The sequence below is a fragment of the Haliotis rufescens genome, unplaced genomic scaffold (assembly GCF_023055435.1).
Source record: "Haliotis rufescens isolate VD_foot unplaced genomic scaffold, xgHalRufe1.0.p SCAF_9, whole genome shotgun sequence".
Taxonomy (NCBI): domain Eukaryota; kingdom Metazoa; phylum Mollusca; class Gastropoda; order Lepetellida; family Haliotidae; genus Haliotis; species Haliotis rufescens.
In genome coordinates, this window is record NW_025964383.1 from 39,311,608 (window position 1) to 39,335,633 (window position 24,026).

Consider the following 24,026-nt stretch of genomic DNA (forward strand, 5'->3'; position numbering starts at 1 on the left):
AATGAAATAAGACCGCTTTTGATTTCGGTGAGATTTTAGTTGCTAGTTACATCATTCAATATTATTGGTATTTCTTATCACAGATCTGCAGTTAGGCGCCAAAAGAGATGGTGGAATGCATACATTCTGTTCTACGAGAGGATTGACGAAGATGAAAAGGAAGAAACATTGTCAAAAGAATTGTTGAAACTCTCATTATGTAAGTTTATTAAATATGCCTTTACACCAAAAAGTGAACTATTTGATACTAAATTAGTATTTGTTCAGTATGTGAATAGAGAGCCTCCAATTTCAAGGAAATCTTGAAGTTAGAGCTTTCAGCATCTTCAATATGGAGAGAATGTACTCCCTTATTGCTTACAAGGTTATCAGTGTTATGATTTAAACATGTGTCAAAATGTTAAATGCACATTAGTGTTTGATCTGGATAGTAAGATGTTTCTTATGTCGTCACAGCTAGTAGATTAGGTGGGATATTTTTGTTTGATCAGGACAGTAAGATGTTTCTTGTCTTCACAGCAAGTACAGTGTCACATGTGATGATGCCGTCAGCCATCGACAGACTTGTTCGGAAACAGAACATCTTGTTCATGCACGAGAAGAACCAGTTCTCCATGGAGTACTTCCAGTTCATGAAGAAACTTCTCACATGCAATCATATCACACTCAATCATGCCATACAAGAGAAAATGGTAGGTTTATTGCCGTATTTAGCTTAAACAGGGCATACCACTTAATAAGTTTCGTATTACGTGGTAATGGCTGCAACACATGCCACTGTTCAGCAGAAATCTTATAGCATTCTGGTTCTGTTACTTGTTACTGTTCATCTGCCTAATTAAGTTCTCATCCCACAGTCTTATTAAAGTTTTGGGCTTATTTCAGACACAGGAAGCAGAACAGATAGCTATGATCAGTGTTGAGTTAGCATCTAAATTCCTCTTCAATGTGGGCTTTCATACAAAGAAAACACTCAGGTGAGTTAGTAACTTCATGCAATTGAATTGTCATGCTAAAGAATATTGGTCCCCAGTAACCTATGCTTATTTTAAGAGGCGACTAATTGGATTGGGTGGTCAGACTTTGACTTGCATATCATTGTACCCTGATTGCATGGATCTCAGGTCCAGACTTGATTGTTAAGATCGCCATCATATGGCTGGAATATTACTGAACCATGTACAGTTCCCCACATGGGAACGATGTTTAGAGACCACTCCTCGTATCATTTGCCATTCTATTGCTGGACTATTCAGGGTTAGAAATTATTCCACAAGGAAATGTCACCAGTACTTCCTGAATTATACTTGTCTCAGACAGCCAGGCGACTATGCTTGTCGTAGGAGGCGACTAACGGGATCAGCTGGTCAGACTTGGTTCATGCGTGTCATTGTATCCCAATTGAGTGGATCAATGCTCATGATGTCAATCACTGGATTGTCTGTTCCAGACTCGTTAATTTACAGACCACCGTCATACAGCTGGAATATTGCTGAGTGCGGTGTTGAATACCAAACAAATAAACAAATCAGACTAGCAAAATTGTTTTAATATTAAGTACTGCTTTTGCTGAGAATGGAATCATTTTCATGTGAGTGGCAGTGGGGTGGGCTAGCGTTAGAGCATATTGATGGAATATTGATAAAAGTGCCATACAGTTTTACACTTGCTCATCTTGTTGCATTTCAAACAATTTGGTTAACATCTGCGATTCATTTAATGATGTTTGTTAACATGATTGGCTTAGAAACATGAAACAGGCTTTGAACACTGCCGGACTATTTTTGTATTATTGAAACCTGATTTGTTTACAGGTGCTCTGCTAGTGAATGGTACGATGCACTGCATATACACCTGAGATACAGCAAGAGTGTTCGCAGCTGGTTTGCACACAATGTGCTGTTTGCTCACCCATCTAGATTTGCAGAGTACTTACTAGAATGTCCTAGTTCTGAGGTGAGCATTAAGTACACATTTGGCTTTCTCCATAGTACAGTGTATAGCAGACCTGTTTGCTCACAGTTTCTCTGTAGTTCTTGAGCGGTTGGGTAGCCTAGTGGTTAAAGCTTTCGCTCATCACGCCAAAGACCCGGGTTTGATTCCCGACATGGGTACAATGTATGAAGCCCATTTCTGGTGTCCCCCGCCGTGATATTGCTGGAATATTGCTAAAAGCGGCTAAAACCGTACTCACTCACTCACTCTGTAGTTCTTACTGATTTTGAAAAAAGGGTGGACTAGAAGTCAGGTGAAAGAAACAGGATTTTAAGAATATGATATTAATAAGGTTCTAACAAGTTAATTAAAAAATGACTACTGACAATTAGCTGAAACTACTGACAGATTCTTAGTGAAATACTGGTATGGCCAGTTAGGGGCAAACAGGTCTGATATAGTAGTTAGTTAGTAGGTCTTGGTTATAATTTAATACTTAAGGCTTTACCTTATGTATAATGATACATATCATACACCATGTCACATGGGAATATTGGTTGATTATGATTTGAAACAGTTTAGCTTAAACTCTTCTGTTGTAATGAACTGTATGGTTGTAAAGTGAGGGTGCTTTATAGCTTTCTCTCGCTCATTGTGCAACTTCATTTTATATTATATCACTGTTTGTGGGTTTAGGTGCGGAGTGCATTTGCGAAGATTATTGTGATACTGGCACACTTCTCCTTGCAAGATGGACCATGTCCTCCACCCTTGGTACAGGGGCTGTATGGTGAGTGTAGGCTTTTATGTCTTCCAGAATTTACACCACCAGGGATTTATCTAGACCTGCTCAGTGGCCGATATTCTGCAGAAAGTCTGCAGAAAAACATTAGGGCAATGACAAGGACCCCTTGACTTTCATGTTTAATTTCAAACACTGACAAGTTTAAACAGTAAAATCTTTTGTACTGATTTGCTGGCTAAGGTCACTTTCTTTTACTCTATTTGGAATCCCTGATAAATCCCTGACCACCGTGATCATACTCTAGATATGGGCATTGATTGGACCCTGAAGTGGAACATATAGTCTCACTTACTATTTATCACATTAGTGAAATATCAACAATTCCTTTTATTGTCCAGACAAGGAAGTTGGTGACACCTGTTCGGTGGGAAATTCAGTCTTGCCTATTACTTTGGCATCTTGATCATTGTCAATCTTTTATTCCTGCTATTCACAATGAACAATATTGATGGAGACATGTAATGTTGAAAAAGAGTTCTTGTTTTGTTGCTCAAACAAATCTGTCTTCTATTTCTCTTTTAAATCTAGGGGATGGTTGTTTAAGATTTGTTCAGAGACAAAAATAGTTACCTGAATTACTAGAAACACAATGTTTGCCATGGGTGAAGGACAACATTTCTCTCCCTTTAAAATTGGATTGGCCAATTCCTGCCATATTTGATAGGCCAGATATGTATGTATTTGTACAGATATTCACAGTATCGAGGGTTGATGTTAATGTATATGTGTGTTTCAGCTGCTGGCCAGGCTGCAGACCCCAATGCCACATTGAGTGATCACCTGCTGGTGGCTGTGCTAGCTCTCATGAGGAAGGAGGTGTCAGAACATGGCAGACATCTGCAGCAATACTTCCACCTCTTCCTCATGTACCTCAACCTCGGCATACAGGAGGTACGTCATCCACTGATAGTTCATCTACATGGACACATTTCTGGGGTCCATCCCAGTGATTTTGCTGGAACATTGAAAAAAACCAGTGTAAAATCATACTCACTCACTCTACATGTTTGTTTGTTGTTAAACGCCATACTCAGCAATATTCCAGCTGTACAATGGTGGTCTGTAAATAATCGAGTCTGGACCAGACAGTCAAGTGACTGACATGATGAGCATCAGTCTGAGCGAGTCTGACCACCTAATTCCGTTAGCTTCTTACGACAAGCATTGTCGCTTTTACAGCAAGCGTGGATTGCTGAAGACCTATTCTAACCTGGATCTTCACAGGTACACTCTTTATGTACACAATTGTAATGAATAATGAAGAACTTACCCTTGATTGTGTTCTGGCCTGAAGATACTAGTCAAGGGCAAAAAATAAAGGAAAACAAGAACAGACCACAAGAATGAGACTGGTAGCCTCTTTTGATGACATAGTCTCAACTTGAAGTCATAGCAACAATGTCATTTGTAAGTGACATCAACTCAGGCATGAGGGGGCATGGGTGGACCAGTATTTGCTGTGCAGAGTTGCATCCCTTGGGCATGCCAGAAACCTATTGATTTCAATCGTGGTTCGCCTTGATTATTTTTCTAGGTCAGCACCATACTCATGGTTGTGGGTTTCACCAAAGTGGTAAACCGCTGAGACTTGCAACATTAAGCTGACACGCCGTGATATGACTGGATTACTGTTCAAAGCAGTGTTAAACAAAACTCACTCACTCTCAGGCATTATATCATATAACAATAGATAGTACATTTCTGCCATGAATGAGAGATCCATTTGTTAGTGGGTGTTCACATAGTCTGAAGAGAAATGGTTGTGTTTTTATTATTTTGTAGATTTAGGAAGCTGACAGTCAAAAACATAATGACCCCATGTGTGATTTTCTTCTCTCCAGAAACAACAGTTGCTTCGGCTGAATGTGCCAGCTCAGTTTATAATGGTGGCTCTAGATGAAGGTGCAGGTCCTCCCATCAAGTATCAGTACGCTGAACTCAGCAAACTCTACTCAGTAGTGTCTCATCTAGTGCGATGCTGTGATGTGTCAGCAAGGTGTCAGTGCTCAGTCAATGTAAGTAGAATCAACATTGTGTGAAACCCTAAATCTAAGTATATATATCTGTACAGAAAATATTCATATCATCATATAAGCTTTGCACTCCATCTTCTGACAATCAATGCTTCATCTTTGAAAGATTTCTTGATATGAATAATAAAAACATTTGCCTTTTACATGAAGAAGTTTGACCGATACAGTTGAATTTATTTTGTCGTAGTCAATATTAAACCATAATGTCAATAGAGATTCTGCAAGTACCCTGACATTAAAACAACTCATACAATATATCAATGAAGTTTGAGTTAATAAGATTTCACTGTATATGCTGTATGTGAAATGTACTACCTCATATCGATGATCTTGGCTTTCATGTATTGGCATCCTCTATTTGAAAGATTTTCTGACTGATGAAGCCTTCTTTCAGGGTCAGCCTCCACTGCCCAACCCCCACGGTGACCAGCACTGTCCTCAGCCACTGATGGAGATCCAATCTCAGGTGGAGGAGGTGCTGTTCGGTCGTACCAGCTACGTGAAGAAACTCATAGAGGAGTGTAACAACACAGAGGACACCACCAAGCTGCTGAAGGTGGGTGGGCGGGGCCCCAACACTTAACCACTTGTACAAAGCCCAATCTCGTTCATTTGTTTTGGGGGTTGCCCAGTAGCCTAGTGGTTAAAGCGTTCGCTCGTCATGCCGAAGACCCGGGTTCGATTCCCGACATGGGTACAATGTGTGAAGCTCATTTCTGGTGTCCCCCGCCGTGATATTGCTGGAATATTGCTAAAAGCGGCGTAAAACCATACTCACTCACTCACTCATTTTGATTTTTATAGGTTTATGTTTTATAGTACAAATCACACCAGAACTACTGAAAATGGTGCATAAAGGACAAGTTTGGACTACTAGATTCCAAACATATTGGCACAGACTGGAACCTAGTACCAATGTATCACAAAACTTGTTCTTGTAATCTTCTTTGAATACCACTGATGAATGTATGTTGCACTTTCAGTGATTGGAACTTTTGTCTTTGATAGAATATGAAAACTTCAAAACAATGGGAAATTGTCACTATTTAGCATTAGAATTGACAATTATTTTAGTATTTGTCTTTGTACTAGGGCTCAGTACAGGGATCCTGAGAATAAATTGGTAACATTTGATCTTTTATGTGGATGTGTATGTGTACAAATGGTGTATGTGTTTGTGTTTACTTACAAGATTTCCCCTTGACAATATTTTACTATGATTTCAGTTCTGTTGCTGGGAGAACCCTCACTTCTCTTCCACAGTTCTCAGTGAGCTTCTTTGGCAGGTATGTTAACCAGGCAGTGAGCCTGTATGCTTTTGTCCAGATGTAATATAAACAACAAGGTATGAGTGCTATACCACAAGCTGTGTAGCCATGGACTGTTCTACTGGTGTTTCAGGTGTCATTAGGAATAGGAGAAAATAAACTTTTTAAGGTGTAATCCTTTTTGTTGTCATAAGTAGATATGACATTTCAAGTTTTATGACTGGTCCCTGTATGGATTTCAGGGAAGAAGGGCCCCAGATCCTGCCAGAACAACTACAATGAAAATCTGGTGGCCACAATGTGTGCCCTGGTTGATATTGTGACATTGTACCCTGATGGTGTGAATGATTGTTGCTCATACCATCAGCCACTGGTTTGTCTGACCCAGATTCAGTTAACAGCAGACTGAATAATGTTGATGGATTATGTCCTTAACAATATTCACTCCCAAGATACTCTATCCCTGATACAACTTTTATGGGAGACTTGACTAATGAGGTGTATGATGATTTTGAAGATGGCCATTGGTGTTCTCACCCAGAAGGGGGAAAGGTTGGCCAGTTGTCAATTCAATGCACAGTTGCATTCCTTAACTGTCCCAGTAACCGTAGGATTGTGGATTTGAATTCCTATTCACCCTGATTATATTTCTAGGTTTCTCGGCATCATAACCATGCTCTGGGTTTCGCCTAAATGGTAAACGTCGGAGACCAGCATCACCCTGGCTTTCCTCTGACATTTAGCTAACAGTAACACACCTTGATATAACTGAAACGCTGTTGAAAGCGGCGTTGAACTGAACTTGTGCTCTCACTCACTTCTCAGGATGTGTGTTCAGGGAGAGAAAGACTTCCTTCTTGTGTAATCTTGAAGTTTGTGAGCCTAACATCCATGCATTATCTCGCCAGGTTGCCTATTCCTACACATATGAGCTCAGGCCATACTTAGATCTTCTCTTACAAATGTTGATGTTGGAAGACTCCTGGCAGAACCACAGGATACACAACGCACTGAAAGGTAAGTTACATCTATTTATTTGACAACATTTCCACACATATTTTCTGTTTGAAAAGTTAAAGAGACATCCAAAGTAATCTCCCTTTAGTCATGGTGACAAATCTCTTAGGATTTGTTGATTTGTCTGTATTGTGCATTCATCTGAGGGATTTCTCATCAAGACAACTGTTGAAACATCTACAGATCTGAACCAGACTAATAATATGACCATACCGTCTACCTTTATGTGCAATATATGTATATAACGTGTGAGGTTTTGATAACACGTTAAAGCAAGTGCTGCATGTCTGGTCGAATTAGTATGAGGCTTTTGTTTTTCCAGGCATCCCAGATGATAGAGATGGGCTGTTTGACACAATCCAAAGATCAAAGAATCACTACCAGAAGAGAGCGTACCAGTGTATAAAGATGATGGTTGCACTCTTCACACAGTAAGTACAGTTGCTTGCCTTAGGCATGCCAGAAACCTGTGGTCGTGGGTTTGAATCCCAGATTCGATGTGGATATGTTTTTGGATTTGTTGGCACCATACCTATGCTCATGGGTTTCACCAAGGTGGGAAAGGCCTTCATCACTTCAGGCTTTCCTCCCACATCAAGCTGACATACTGAGAAATGACTGAATTACAGAAATGGCATTAAACATCTCTCCCTCTCTCCCTGTCTCCCGCTTGTTCTTTTGCAAAGAATTGTGTATAAAAAGAATCAGGCTTAGAAATTAGGACTAGCTCTCTAGTCCAGACTAGTTTTGTTAATGTTTTACTAAGGGCGAGTAGAATTTCAAACACTTTTGGGGGTATTGCTATATGTTTTTGAAGGTTTCTATTGGTTGTTTGTTTGTTTGTTTGTTATTTAACGCCGCACTCAGCAATATTCCAGCTTTATGATGGCGGTCTGTAAATAATCGAGTCTGGACCAGACAATCCAGTGATTGATATCATGAGCATTGATCCATGCAATTGGGATACGATGACATGCATCAACCAAGTCAGCGAGCCTGACCACCCGATCCCGTTAGTTGCCTCTTGCGACAAGCATAGTCGCTTTTTACAGCAAGCATGGGTTGCTGAAGACCTATTCTACCCCGGTTGCATTTGAAGATGTATTTGTACAGAGAACACTGTTATGTGTTTCAGTTGTGCACCTGCTGCTCAGATGTTACAAAGTAACGGAGATCTCAAGCGAAAGTGGAGTGGAGCAGTTGACTGGTTAACAGATGAGTTGGAGAGAGTAAGTGTAACACTAAGAGGTTCTTTCTTGATCGATTGTTTGAAGTATACACAAATGGTTTGTATGGAGAGGGCTGTTGTGACCCAAAGATGGCTTAGGCTGTTATAAAGACATGAGCACTCATGAATAGGATAGAAACAGAACTGAACTTATCCCAGTGATTCTGTTAATGCATAACCAACAAGGACATTTACAGTAATTGCTGTATGTGTTTGAGTTAACTTTCAGATATTTATTGGATTCTTTACAGATAATAAACAATGAAAGTCATTCTTTGTGCTTTGTACATTAGAAATTCCTGAATAATGTTCAAATTATTTCTCCATTTCTCCAGAGACCATACCCGGGAAATGCACAGTACACATACAATAACTGGTCTCCGCCTGCCCAGTCAAATGAAACATCAAATGGGTGAGTAGCAATTGTAGATGTCTCTCCAAATATGGTATATTTTCCAAAATATGTGAATTTAGTTTGTGTGTTCACTGATCAAGTAATCGCTTCAATATGATTTTGCACAATCCATATGTGCATTTGGTTTGTGTGTTCACTGATCAAGGATCTAAACAACCAGTAATGACTGTTTCAGCTACTTCCTGGAAAGGTCACAGAGTGCAAGGATCACACTAGCGAAGGCCTACGAGCTGTGCCCAGAAGAGGTAAGAAATGCAAAGAGAAGCTACAAGTCGAGGGTGACTTGTCCTTTTCGTAATGTCTACCTAAGCAGTCTATGCCAGTAATGTAGAGACTTCCTTCCTGATATTGACCGCCTCCGTGGTCTTGTGGTAGAGCGTCCGCCCGGAGAGCGGAAGGTCCGGGGTTCGATCCCGGACCGCGTCATACCTAAAGACGTTAAAATAAGGTACTTGTTGTTACCCTGTCTGGCGCTTGGCATTAAGGGGCTAAAGCAAGGACTGGTCGGCTTGGAGTCAGTATACTGTGTCTGAGTGGGGTATTCATGTTAAACTGTGGCATGGTATCTCAGTGTGCTAGCACTATAAATCGGCATCAGTCCGGACTAGTACAAGCAGCCACACAAACACACACACGTACATGCACGTCACTATATAAGTGCAATCTTGGATGCGACGTTAAACCCAATTTCACCTCACCTCCTTCCTGATATTATCACTCCTTATCATTTTCTATAGATGTTAGTTTAATACAGAAACTCTTATTAGCTAGGAACATTGTGCGATCATGACTTCAGACCATGTGCTGAATTGCGGGAAATAATGACTTACAGTGACAACCATACCAAAGTAAGTAATATGCTGAGTATGTGCTATGTTCCCAGGAACAAGAGGAAGGGGAGCTCACCGATGAACAGGAGGTTGCCAACCAGGAAGACCCAGTTCCCGGATTCCCCCAGCAACCTGGCAACCAGCCACAGCCTCAGCCGCAGCCGCAGCCACAGGGCTCTCAGCAACAGCAGCCACCCCAGCAGCAGCAGCAGCAACAACAACAAGCGCCCCAGCAACAACAACAAGCACCCCAGCCTCAACAGCATGTGCAGAACAACCAGATACACATGCAACCAGTTGCACACCCAGTGCAGCCCAGTAATCAGATCAACAACCAGCTGAACCAACAGGGCCAGCAGCAGGCACCACCTCCAGGCCAACAACCACCACCCACAGACAATCAGGAGATGGGGGAGGAAGGGGGAGAGAACTCACACAGAGGCGTGAGCGAGTGAGTGGCTCTACTGTTACACGGGTGTGCTTTGTGATAATTATTTGTGATGGTCCTGTCTAGAAGGTGTGGACTGAGCTTTGTATAGAAGGTCAATGTCGAAGGTACTGTTTTCCCGAGGAGAGAAGCAAGGTTTCACTGAATCTAATCTGTGATTTAAGCTTGACAAACTGTGCTTGACACCTGTCAGGAGTTTCATCTGTTTTCCCAGTGAACGGAAGTGATGGCCTTGGAAAGTTTCTGCCTTGTATACCATGGCAACCTCAAGTGTTTATTAATACATTCATGAGCTGGATGGTCAGTATCTGGTGAGGAATTCGCTTGGAGTCCGAGTCCGATATGCAACTTCTTGTGATATGAAATATCCACGACAAGCAAGTTTCTTAAACTGGATGGTACGATAGCCTGATGCCTGTACAAACAGATCGTCAATATGATATCACCACAGACTAATGTCTACATGACACAGACATCCTCCAAATCGGTCTATGCCATGATACATAACAGGATATGCAGCCAATCACATACAGTTCTACCTATATACCAAGGAAGAAGGAAATAGCATCGACTGCCCTCAGTTTACCTAACCCTCAGCATGCAGCTGAAAGTGATTGCAAAGATAACGTTGACATCTACTCCTGAATCCTGCAATGTGATATTTATGTGATGGTCAATGGTTCAGCTGTTTCCAAATGCTTCAATTGAAGGTCATTTGTACATTGTGGTATAAGGGAGGTGTTAGTTTTGAAATTGCATGGCTGTTTGGGAAAATTGAGCATGTACAGGACAAACGTCAAAGTGTTTGAACAAGTTATTGAGACATTTAGTTAATCAAATCATTTACAAACTTGCAAATGTTTATGTCAAAAAGTACTCAAAGAATATTTCAACTGCATTTTGAATTACATGTTTTATAGTAGTACACAACAGTAGATACATCTCGAAAGTAGAAAAAAGTGCATCAAAGATACTTACGATGTTAGTTCAGTTTAGCTACAGTACATTTTGTCCCAGTCATTGAGTGTGGGCCCAGTCAAGTTTAGAGACATCCTGATCAGTACACACCATTTAGCCTGTAGTTAATCCAAGGCATCTGTTTCATATGCAAACTCTCATGAGGTACAAGTCAGTCTCCCATCGGGTGACACATGAAAATATCTTCATTTATTCCACATGTTTGTATGCTGAGGTTTGTTGTCGTGTTTAATGAGTTGTTGCCACAGTGGTGCAGCTGAAGTCATGAGTTAACCGAATGTGTTGTGTCTGAGCTAGCTAGCTACATGTGTGGTATACAAGTGTACTATATGGATGTAGTAGCAAGTGGCGAATATGTGGTTAGTATTTATGAACTTGTACAGTAATTTCCCAAATTAATCTCCCTGATGTTAAGCGGTCCAGACTGAGATTTGAATAATCCATATTCATGTAGACATGCTGATATTTATAACGTATTTATTTTTCAACAACAATCTGAACGAGGATGACTAATTTGTTCTTGATTTTTACAACAAGTGCTACCCGTAATCCAACAGCTTTCTCGTTTGATTTTGCAGAAAGTGCTCCTATTACTTGGTTCTAATACTGCAGTTTGAGTTTAAGTTCTAGTAAATTTGATTTGAAGCCAAGACATACATACATTATGTGCCATATTACAAGGGGAAGTAACTCCAGATGATATGGAAGTGATGTGGATATTTTCATAAGCAATACGTAGATAGGCCATTGTTGTTGTATGTGTTAAATACGATGATCATTTGTTGATAAGAATCAAAAGCATGTTGCAGATAAGTAATCTATTTCTGCAGTATTCCCTGTCTTCAACTGTCACCAGATAGACTGTATCCCTGTAGCCATGGTAACCATGTCAGCATGAACAACATTTTTCACCATCTTTGCTCTCTTATCTTCAGTCATTTCTAGAGAAATGTGGATCTAAAATGGCAGACCCTGAGTATTTGAAATCTGAGCAGTTTTCTGCATGTTGACAAAGTTTCACTCTTGATTTGCATGATAATCATTCCTGTGTGTGCCCTCACAATCACCTCTGCCTTGTGAGTCATGTCACAACCGGAGTCTACAGAGCCACGTCACAAATGGAGTCTAGTAGTAGATGTCGTTGGCGACTTTGTAACAGAGTGTTTATGATGTAAACCTATGCATAGACATAAATTTAGCACTTGTAGCAGTTATTGGAATTGTACTTGTATTCAGTACACAGATGCAAAAACATTGTCTGTGCTAGAGCTCAAAGGTTACACTGACGAAGACTGGTGTCTGTCGGCTCCATTGACCACTGACATGAGAGTTTGTTACTTCAACTCCGAGTAAACTATCCCTGACTGATCCTTGTGAGATGCTTTATCTGGAAGAACCCCTAGTCCCATGCAAGTCCCTGTAGTACCTGACAGCATCCCAGTTGTTTTGAATGCAAAGAAGTAAGTATTTATTACTTACCGCAGTAGTTGAAGAATTAGCACACGTTAGCGCTTCTGTGATGTGTAACGGACATTGTGACACAAACAGATTTGTCTGTTTCCATCTTTTCACGGGGTTTTCTCAAGTTTGTGGGGCACAGGTTCATCACTTTACTTCATCATCGTTCTGTCATGCCTTCGTCTAGTCTCTTCCTTCCTCTCTTGACGTTATGGAATCATGAAAATGCCACTTCATACATGCAACTTTGACCCACCTGTTGTAAATGTCGATGCAGTATTAGATAGCAACACACTTCTACTTCATCTTCTCCTTTTGCTCCTGAGGATTGGCGCGGCGCTTGCACGATCATATATGATCAACCAAATATATCGTCAACCTCAGCTGTTCTTGTGAATCTGACTTTCTTCTGTCAGGGAGAATTTCTAGTGTAAATAATCCCAAGTGTTTGTAAATGATAACACTGGTGTACATTTGAGCTGGCTGTTAGCTTTGTGAGCTCTGTGATGCTAAACACATGATGTATAGTACGGTGACAAGATAGAGTGTGCGTGTATTTATTGATGTGGAGTGAGAATGATGATGATCCACTAGCATGGCCTCTACCTCAACGTCTCGGAGTAGCAGTTTCCTGGTTTTTCCCCTGCAAACAGAAGGCTACTGCAGTATTCATGGAAGAAACCTGGATAGTTTCCATCATAGACTGCGCAACTGAACTCACTTTAGCCAATACCTGTTCGGTTTCACAATCCTGCAGCTGGCAGAGATATCTCCATTGAAAAGTCTTGATAGGCATCTGATTCCTTCAGTTTCCTTGGTTATTGTGTGGCAGATAGAGCTGGTAGCCGTTCATGGTTTAGAAATTAAAGCGCCAGCATTTTGCAGATGCGGTCAATCATGAAACGTTTGTTTGGCGGTCGACCTCGATGGATTTATTTCATGTCATTCTCTAAATCTAGAAAGCTTAGTTAGGACTGTTCTTTACTAACAGATGTAAAACCGTAAAGTACAAATATGCGTTTTCATAATGATTGGTCGTTAAGACCTTTTTAATTAGGTACAGGTCTGAAAACACACATAAACAGCTTAAAGCCAGGTGTGTTCAAGTAATTTGTTTCGTCTTTAGAAGAGAAATGAAGGGCTTTATGAAGATGTGAAACGAGGCCATGCTATGCGTGAATTATGTATGCAAGAAAATGATACTGAATATAGCATCGTCACATCTTTCATCTCTCCTAGTTGTGTTTTAGACATTTGTGGTTCAGCCTTCTTGTTATCAAAGCAGTCTGCACCGGCCCCATCCAAGCCTGGCATAACCTTGTTTTATAGCCCAGAAAACGCATGGGAAATGCCTGGCCTAAATCTCTGCCTTTTGTATATGATGCACATTTGTGATACTGTATGTAGACTGGCTAAAGGAACTTATGCCCACATTGTACAGTATGTATATATTCAATTAAAATGCACAATTAATACAAAAAACATGGTGTAGATATGGAGCCTGTGCAGCAGCCGCAGCAGCAGCAGCAGCAGCAGCAGCTACAGTTGTTATTTGTTTGTCTCCACGTTATGCCGCTGCAGCCGCCACCAAGTTATTATATTATGTACAGCGTATTCTAACTTGAGACAGTTGCTGTCTGTTTATACTGTGTAGCTGCTGCTATTATTCGCATTATGACAGTGCTATTTGTTTTGAAGTGCTGAACATGTACAAATCTGACAGTGTTGCTGATTTTATGTTAATTACCATGTTTTGTATAATTTGATGAATTCACAAGGCCCCCTCTGATGTTTCAAAGATGGATGCACCTTCCATAATTGTTGTTGGTATATTTGGTTGGATGCCACATAACCATGGTAACAGAGGTGATGAAAGGAGGATGAGAAGTCTGGTTTCTCCAGAACCATATTTGGAACTATTTCTACCTGGTGAACGTGTTGGCTCCAATATTTAGTCCATATTGATATGTTGTTTAATATCCTCATTCAAGTCATGTTCTAGTTCATGTTGATTCCGGGGCCGTGGTGTAGCCTAGTGGTTAAAGCGTTTGCTTGTCATGCTGAAGGCCCGAGTTCGATTGCCTACATGGGTACAATGTGTGGAGCCTAGTTCTGGAGTCCACCCCAGTGATATTGCTAAACATGCTAGAAGCGGCATAAAACCATACTCACTCACTCACTTTGATTCCAGTGTGAAAGCTGAGAATGAATAACCTTGTAATATTTAAACCAATAGTCAACAAGATGTCATCTAATTGCATAAACCGCTCTTGATTAGCATAGTTTTTATATTTTGGGATGATATTAAACATCAAATAAAGATGTGGTCTCCTACCTACTACCACCACCTGCACCCAAGTGCACATCCATGAAATAGATCAGTAACAAGTAAGTTCCATGTGCACACAGCCGTATTTACCTATGCTGGTAACTACTTGTTCATAATAATGCACGTAATGTACTTAACTAGAGGAAAGATCTCTTACAAATACACCATTCGGACCTACTGTTAAGGATGTTGGAGAACAATGCCCCAGAGAAATGCCATGATTTCTGCAGTTATGCAATCTTCGTGGATTTTTGTTATGAGATTTTGCAATTGTTGGAGGGGGCCTTGCATGCTGATGTTGTTAATGTTGAATGGACTTTCAATGGCTGAAGTCAAGACAGGCTGAATGTTATTAAGTTCTCTGTGTTTTCAGTATTTGTGGGTTTTAGCCATTGTTGGTTCCAGTAATGCAGTATGCTTATGTTAGCATTTCCTTCAGTGCTTTCCATGTTGAGAAGCATACTCCAATTGTGGTGATTAGCATGTGTAAATAATGTCAATTTGTGTGAATGGCCCTTTGAGGATACTTCCCCCTATATTGTCAACATGGCACGCTCCAAGTGTAACAGTGGGCCGTACCATTTTGACGTATGGGTTGTGGGTTTGAAAGATGTTTCCTGCATTTGATGGAGACGATATTGTAAACGGCTGCCAGAGAACTCCCTTAACCCAGAAATGTTTCATTTGGTATGATCCGTTTGAAAAGGATCAGGCCATATGAATAGGAGGGGTATGAAATGGGGATTCCCCTGCCCAAGGGGAGATAAGGACATGTGCTTTCAGGACCGTTGTATGTGTATGTTGACTACAGTGTAAATCATAATATTTTCACATTTAGCTTAAATTATTTTATAAAGAAATTCCAACTGCATTGACATAATGTTGTGCACAGTGTTTGACTTTGTACAGAAACAAAAAAAGAATAAATTACTTAGAATTACAATGTTGGCTTGTCTTATTGCTTGACCATTTTATTACCAGGTGCCAGGAGAAGATAGCTTCATGCATATGCAAAGGAAAAGCCAAAAATGGAGAGAGAAAAGTATTATCCTGAACAGCAAATGTCACATTACACACCTTACTGATTAGTAATGCATATATACACCTCATCAAAACGTCACACCACCAAATTTGAAGTGTAATTGCGAGTTCATTTTCAATGTTGGAGTGGGCTTTGTGTGCTGATGTTAATGTTGAATTGACTTTCAATGGCTGAATTCAGGCCAGGCTGAATGTTATTAAGGACTGAATGTTCTCTGTTTATTGGTATACATTTTTGAATGAAAGTTTCTCTGGAACAATTGTAACTGAAATGCCTAAGTGTACCGTCCCAGTAAATCAAAGATGGAACATGTCCTGCTATTGCCACCATGTTGAAGATTAATCATACTGTAATCAGTCGGCTCATTAGAAAAAAACACTGGACAATTGAGGATCTTGCTGAGATCCAGATGCCCAGGGAAGACCAGTACCAGATACAACAGGGTCCTTGTACGCCAGGCAAAACGGCTGCAAAACCTCAACTTCAACATCACTGACATACTCCCAAAAGAGTGTCCTTTAACACCATTAGGCGTCGACTGAACGCAAAAGGGACCATCCAGTACAGAATCTCCAAGAATTGAGCCAGGCATCGCATCAGGAATGGCAACGCATCTTTCAGTGTAGGATTAAGCGCCTGAGCCTGAGGGGACGTCTTGCTGATGTGATCCGTGTATTGGGTGGCTAAACCAGATATTGACTTAATGTAAACTGCTGATACTTTAACTGTGACATGGGTACGTTACTTAGACATGTATGTGTTGATCTGTCCATCTCATACCTAACAGTTACCATACTTATACTGCCTCTATTTATCTCCAGTTACAGTCCGTATAGTCGCCGGCGAATAAAGTTAAGGTTTTCCTTTGCAAATGCTCCCTATTATTCATAGAATTAAAATCTTATTTGACATTATTAAACACTTTTGATGGTTTTGTTTCCCTTTCCAGTTTCTCTGCACCCATCTGTTTTCTGCTAATTATTATAAAAGCTTGGAGGTGCGATACCTCTGACTTTTGAGGTGTGTACAAAATTTCAAATTTATGTTTCGGATGTGAATCGTGTCCTTTTTGTAAATCACCGTAAATCTTAAACTAAACACTGGTTCAACCGACGTAACATAGAAACAACGTGGAGGGAAATTTGAAACAACATTGAAATAAAATTGATACAAAGCAAATCCTGCCTTGAATAAAGACGTGCCAAAGGACCTCCACAGGTACAAGGCTTATTCATAGATTTATGGAAAGTCACGTATGCAGCCTCGACATTGCTCGCAATCTCTGAGACATATGTCTTCATCGGTGCATTTTGGTCTCATTGTCTGGTGAGAACAGGAAATTGTCATGGGAGGATATTTCCTTACTGATTAAAACGCGAGCGAATACTTACGTTTTACTGAGGAGCAGCCGAAAACACACCCAGGCGACGCGAGGAATGCCAAGCGTGTGGGACACATCTTGAGAGTCCTAAAAGTGCCCAGTTGCCATTTACAAAGTTTAAATATTGTAACGTCTAGTTATTGCGACACCGATGATCTGTTTCACGCTGCCACACCGTGCCACATTCCACTATAAAGTCGCCTGGTTCCGTCTTCAGTTCATCGACCGCCTCCGTGGTCTAGTGGTAGAGCGTCCGCCAGGAGAGCGGAAGGTCCGGGGTTCGATCCCAGGCCGCGTCATACCAAAAAGACGTTAAAAGATGGTACTTGTTGTTACCCTGTCTGGCGCTCGGCATTAAGGGGCTAAAACAAGGACTGGTCAGTATACTGTGTCTGAGTGGGGTATTCATGTTCAATTGCGGCATGGTATCTCAGTGGGCGAGCACTATAATTCGGCATTAGTCCGGACTAGTACAAGCAGCCACACACACACACACGTGCATGCACGTCGCTATATAAGTGCAATTATCTTGGACGCGACGTTAAACCCAATTTCACCTCACCTTCAGTTCATCGATGAAAACAAACTCTTGTCACTCGTGCTGCTAGCATACAGTCATCGAAGCGTCACACATGAAAAAATACACCTCGAAAGAAGCGAGTGTCGCCAAAATTCATCACCACAATACTCTGCAAAAAAAGAAGAAGAAAAACAGAAACGTTGTAGTATTTAAATTGAAAATATCTCTCAGAGTGTTGCCGATATCCGTTTCTGCATGGATTGGGTTTGATTTGTGTGGAAAGGCGGACAAATCGCAAAAAACACAACCACGTGATATCCTGGCGCCGAAACACATCAACATGACAGGCACGTGCAACATTACGTGTTGCGCTATAGAAACGTTGGATTTCATTGGCATGCCATCACAATCTTACAGCCCTGAACAGCGAAAACATGCCACGACTGACGGAAGCCCAACGCAACAACGCCATCGGCCGAAGGCTAACAGGAGAATCATCTTCAGCTGTGGCCCCGTTGTCCCAGGTAGAACCACGCACCATTCAAAGACTGTGGAGCCGTTATCAGACACACGAATACCCGTGCTCGTTGGTTTCACCGAAGTGGTAAACGTCCGAGACCTGCATCACTTCGGGCTTTCCTCTCATATTAAGCTGACACGCCGCGATATAACTGGAATAGTGTTAAAAGCGGCGTTAAACCCAACTCACTCACTCACTCAGACACACGAACAACACAGGACCTTCCCAGATCCGGTCGACCACGTATTACAACAAGACGCAGGACAGATTCATACGGTGACGTCACTTACAAGAAAGAAACACTACGACCTCCTCTACAACTACGGCAACCCCAGGATTGCGTAGGATATCAGCCCACACAGTGAGGAACCGTTTACGTGCTGGAGGAATCCGCGCCAGACGACCAGTTCGAGATGTCATTATCACGGACCTGCATCGTCGGCTGCAACGTCAATGGTGTCGAGGTCACAGGGTATGGCCACAACTGCGATGGAGACAAGTTTGGTTTAGTGACGTCACGTTTTATACTTTGCCGTGCGGACGGGTGACGTTTACAGGCGTCGCGAGTAGCGTTACGCCCGAAACTGCATGCAGGAAGTGGACAGATTTGGTGGTGGTAGCGTGATGATGTGGGCAGCCATCTCCTACACTGGTAGAACAGACAGTGTGCAAGTTCAAGGGAATTTAACAGCACAACGTTACACGGATTTCTTCGGCCACACGTCCTTCTCATTATGCAACACGCGAACGTCATTTTCAAACAAGACAACGCCCCACCTTACAAGGCGAGGCTGACAACAGCCGTTTTAGGAATCACAACATCCAGGGCCAGCCATGCAAAAATGTCAGTTCTTTTTTTCAAATCAAATCTCGAACACAGACACACACGCACGCGCTCAAACATAATGTCTGAAGCGGCGTAAAATCACGCTGACCACTACATTTGGCATTAGCTGATGATGTTGAACGGCGCTGAACCTAATTTCACGTTACCATCTTACTCACCTTTGCTATAGGAAACAGGGACCAACTCGGGTCTTAAATACTTATGAGCGTTCCCAGCAGTAATCGCCCGGATGATGGGGTTTCTGCATTATCGGCGCCCGGAATGATGAGGTTCACTTTGACCGTATTTCCTCCATCAGCAACTCTGGATCTAAACAACTCTACTTTCAAACGCGACCCTACCGCATCTCCATCTGTCACAAGGGACGGCCGCATAGATGTGTCAACTAAATGTTCATATTCAAAGATAATGCGGAGAAGCATTCGCTGTAGCTGACCCGTACCTTAGAGGACCAACCCTTTAAACCATGGATACGATCCCTTTCAGATTTCAGCTCTTAATAGAGGAAATACGGTGAGTCCCGTAGTGGAAGCAGCCCATGTTCCATGCTCTAGTGGTAGAGCGCTGTAGCTGACCCGTACCTTAGAGGACCAACCCTTTAAACCATGGATACGATCCCTTCAGATTTCAGCTCTTAATAGAGGAAATACGGTGAGTCCCGTAGCTGAAGCAACCCATGTTCCATGCTCTAGTGGTAGAGCGCTGTAGCTGACCCGTACCTTAGAGGACCAACCCTTTAAACCATGGATACCATCCCTTTCAGATTTCAGCTCTTAATAGTGGAAATACGGCGAGTCCCGTAGTGGGAGCAGCCCATGTTCCATGCTCTAGTGGTAGAGCGTCTGCCAGGAGAGCAGAAGGCTCGGGATTCGATCCCCGGCCGCATCATACCAAAAGACGTTTAAAAGATGGTATTTGATGTTACATTGCCTGGCGCTCGGCATTAAGGGATATACCAAGGGCTGGTCGGCTCGGAGTCAGTATACGGTGTCTGAGTGGGGTATCCATGTTAAACTGTGGCATGTATCTCAGTGGTCTAGCACAATAAAACCTTTATTTGTCCGGGTAAGTACAAACAGCAAAACGCACGCACGCACGCACGCACGCACGCACGCGCGCACACAGGCACACACACAAGAAAACAACACACACACACACACAAATACACACGGATAAGTGCAGTAATCTTGAACGCGACGTTAAACCCCATTTGACATCACCTCACCACGCTCCATAAACCGTTATTGATTTCTGAATGCAAATGTGTTTATTGTTACACAGAATAATTACCTGGATCCGTTAAGTGTTATTTATTCTGGGAATATCAATTCAAAGAATACTTTGTGCACAATCGGCGAATAAACAGCTTAGCTGCGACAACAGCACCACGTTTATTATCACTGCTGACATGGCGGGCGCGGTCACATGATTAACTGCCACCAAAGCACAAGTCTCAACATTGTCAATAAAACCATGCATGCCATTACCAAAAACATTAGCAGGAAGAAACCACAGGTTCTCTACAAAACATGGGGACATAAGCCGTATTTCCCTAACGAATCAAGCGTCATGTCACCAGGTGCACAGCGGTGAATTCTATGGGTCTTCTAGTGGTTTACACCGGAGATAATGTGTTTCTCGTGTATTGAATGAGTGCCTCGGTTTCTTTCGGAACGAAACTATGAAATATAATGAAGGTTATTTGTGAGTCACTGAAAACGAATAATTTTAAAGCTGAATTAAAATAATAAATGATATGGTTGAAGGGGCGGTTGCTAGCCGTAAGGTTAACGCGTGTGTTCGTCATGACGAACGCCCGGTTCGATTTTACATGGGTAGAATGTGTGAAGCCGATTTCTGGTGTCCACTACTGTCACATTGCTGTTTGTTTGTTTGCTTGTAACGACGCTCTCAGTAATATTCCAGCTATATGATGGCGGTCTGTAAATAATCGAGTCTGGACCAGACAATCCAGTGATTGACATAATCAGCATCGACCCCTATAAGCAGATAAGCATAATATTGGTCATTAATGGTTTGACTTTTGGTAGGTAGTCCAGCAGAGGGATTCGTTTGGAATCTCAGAAAACCAAAGCCATATATCTTGCTAGTAGGGCTTGGACGAGTCCCAAGTTTACTACCCGGGTACCCACCCCACTATTAGCCGACCCTACCCGGGTACCCACTGTAGGTATCAAGAGATAGGTACAAATGTCCGATTGGGAATAGTTTGACCGTAGTCCTGGCAAAATGTCTTTAGATACTCGTATAAAACGATCTGGTCATTCATACACTGAAATTGACTTTTTTCTCTAATCAAATTTATATAGTCAGAAAGAAATGTGAACAATTTTTGCCATTAAAAAATATATCACATGACTAACCACGGGTCCGGGTAGTCCTTTGGGTATCCGGGTCCGACTCAGAAACCACCCGACCCGATTACCCGAGTTACCTGTCCCAGTCCTAAACTGAGGGCCAAAAGAAACGTTACCAACATTAACTGATTTGCCACTTTGAAACAAAGATGCCAACCTGTTCAAAAACAGTAAAGAACTTATCTCACGAATACAGCCTTCATGTTCTCTGTCAGCATTTTTTAAAAACATTCTTTCCCAAAACATCGTGCAATTTCCGGGTATAAATTACGCACGGATCTGTTCCCTTTCACCTTAAAGTTGTAACCAATGTTGTTGATCGAATACTGGACGAATGACCCCTTGTCAAGAAAAGTCCCTGTTGGAGGTCAAGGACTTTGTTGTTGAATTAGTAAATTCGCATTTTACTGTTCTGAATGATAAATTTCTACAATACAATTGTTATTGCTGCTTCAAATTGTGTTGGTCATATTTTATCCTAGAAATATCGTTGGTAACGTTTCTTTTTGGCCGTCAGTTTACTTGCTAGCTGACAACAGATTTTGCCTTCTTCGGACGAAGCGTTAGATCTCTTCACTGCCTTCACTGTTGGTCTCTAGAGTCTCTGTCTGATAGTAGTAAACCCAAGAATCATCCTGGGTTAAAGCAACAAAATACGAAGAGTCTGCTTCAAAATGACGTAACTGTTCATGAAAGGTGGTGAACCTGGAGAGTTCCCGATCAGAAATCAGAAGCCTCTGAAACCAGCGTGCTGAAACCCTTGTCATGCCCGGTTCATGTCTCAGAATGTTCTCAACAAGTCTCACGAGAGACAGGCTATGCAGCGACAAGGGGAAGGATCTCAAGTTGACAGCAGGTGGTTGGCTGTTGGAATAGGCCGTTTCAGATCTAGATAATTGATGACTGCGCAAAATTTGTCCATGTCCAACAGATAGTTTTGTTTTGTTTGTTGTTTAACGGCGCACTCAGCAATATTCCAGCTATATGACGGCGGTCTTTAAATAATCGAGTCTGGACCAGACAATCTAGTGATTGACATCATGAACATCGTTCCAGGCAATTGGGATACGATGACATGCGTCAACCAAGTCAGCGAGCCTGACCACCCAATCCCGGTAGTCGCCTCTTACGACAAGCATAGGTTGTTGAAGACCTATTCTACCCCATCTTCCCGAGGCAAGGGAGTTAACTGAGTATAAAAGTCCAGTTTCCACCCTTGCCGAACTAGGCTGGTATTATGGAGTTACATTTTGGCTGGACTAACGAGTCTATGCATAGTCCAATCAAAATCGCGCACCGAAATCGAAATCCGGTTCGTAAACTTTCGTGCAGATTGCGGTCCGATTGCAGGATTTGCAAAGCATGTGCACCGCAAACCTGTTGTCAGCAGATATTTTCCAAATCTTTTCATGTTTTTAATCAAGCTGCTCGCGTGATTTGATGCATTTCGCGATGTAAAACCCGTTTTATCACAATATAGATCTTGAGTCTCGATCAGATCGTCTTGACCGGGCGCCACCATTTTGTGTGAAGCAAACACAAGTGATACGAGAGGTGAAATCTGATTGGTCAATAGGAGAGGCTTAGACGAGACACAACTGGTAATAGCCACTGGTGGCGCTACGACCGAGCCCAGTTATCCCAGCCTAGCTCGGCAAGGGTGGAAACTGGACTTTTATAGTCAGCTAACTCTCTTGCCTGGGGAAGATGATTTTACCCCGGATCTTCACGGGTCAATTTAGAAATGATGACACATGAGGAAGAGGGTTTATGGATGTCGTCCGACTTTGCTTCGGAAATGAACAATATCTGATTGTTGTCTTGATAAATGTTTTCACAAATTTGTGAATTTCCCGCCACGAATCACAGGATCTTGACAAATTTTAATCAAAATGGTCCTATCAAGGACGGCAGTAAAAATCCTGAATGTGGGACTAAGCACTTAAGTTTGCAGTGTTTCGTCCACTGTCTTTAGCCTTGTTCCTTTTGGTCAAATCCAATTTTCAAATGCATTCTTTTGTCCGACAGTTTACAATGAAAATATAATATCTGAACAAAGTAAGGCTTTAATGATATACATGTACTGCCATATGTGATACCAATGGCATTTGTAGATTCACAAAAGGGATTATCGGTGGAGTGGCGTCCAGTGCATTGATGGAATACACGTTTTTTCGTTGTTGGCGCGTGCTCACACAACTACATTAGCTTGCGAGCAAGAGGTTAAACATTCAGCGTGTTGGTTCTCATCCCACCCAGAAGTTGTGTGTTATGCTCACACAGGGAACCCTCGATAGGGGCTGCAGTATGAAGCACGTGCGCCTTAACACTGTCGAATCCACGTCCTGTCGTGGTAGTGTTTAAGCTGAAGTAGGTGTTGTCATCGTCATAGTGTTGTCCTAATGCATCGGGAGTAATAATGTGTAAGGTGTTTTGGATAAATACTGTAAAAAACATAATTAATTCACCTCTAAAACCAGCGCAAACAAACACTAATACTACCACTACCAACACTAGTACTACCACTCCCGACAGTTTGTTTGTTATTTAACGCCGCAATCAGCAATATTCCAGCTATATGACGGCGGTCTGTA

The 24,026-nt window shown here is 41.9% G+C and overlaps 1 protein-coding gene across 1 annotated transcript in view; it reads left to right on the forward strand.

The window, feature by feature from the left end:
• LOC124139568 (probable ubiquitin carboxyl-terminal hydrolase FAF-X) overlaps positions 1–15,687 on the forward strand; it is a 56,997-nt gene extending 41,310 nt beyond the window's left edge. Inside the window, exons 43-57 of the mRNA XM_046506742.2 lie at positions 84–199; positions 520–692; positions 886–977; positions 1,815–1,956; positions 2,632–2,725; positions 3,477–3,631; positions 4,582–4,755; positions 5,168–5,329; positions 6,000–6,059; positions 6,950–7,058; positions 7,381–7,489; positions 8,194–8,287; positions 8,622–8,698; positions 8,877–8,946; positions 9,585–15,687. Coding sequence (XP_046362698.2) covers positions 84–199; positions 520–692; positions 886–977; positions 1,815–1,956; positions 2,632–2,725; positions 3,477–3,631; positions 4,582–4,755; positions 5,168–5,329; positions 6,000–6,059; positions 6,950–7,058; positions 7,381–7,489; positions 8,194–8,287; positions 8,622–8,698; positions 8,877–8,946; positions 9,585–9,986 — 2,029 coding nt within the window. The 3' untranslated portion in view covers positions 9,987–15,687. The remainder of the gene's footprint in view (positions 1–83; positions 200–519; positions 693–885; positions 978–1,814; positions 1,957–2,631; positions 2,726–3,476; positions 3,632–4,581; positions 4,756–5,167; positions 5,330–5,999; positions 6,060–6,949; positions 7,059–7,380; positions 7,490–8,193; positions 8,288–8,621; positions 8,699–8,876; positions 8,947–9,584) is intronic.
• The last annotated feature ends 8,339 nt before the right edge of the window (positions 15,688–24,026 follow it).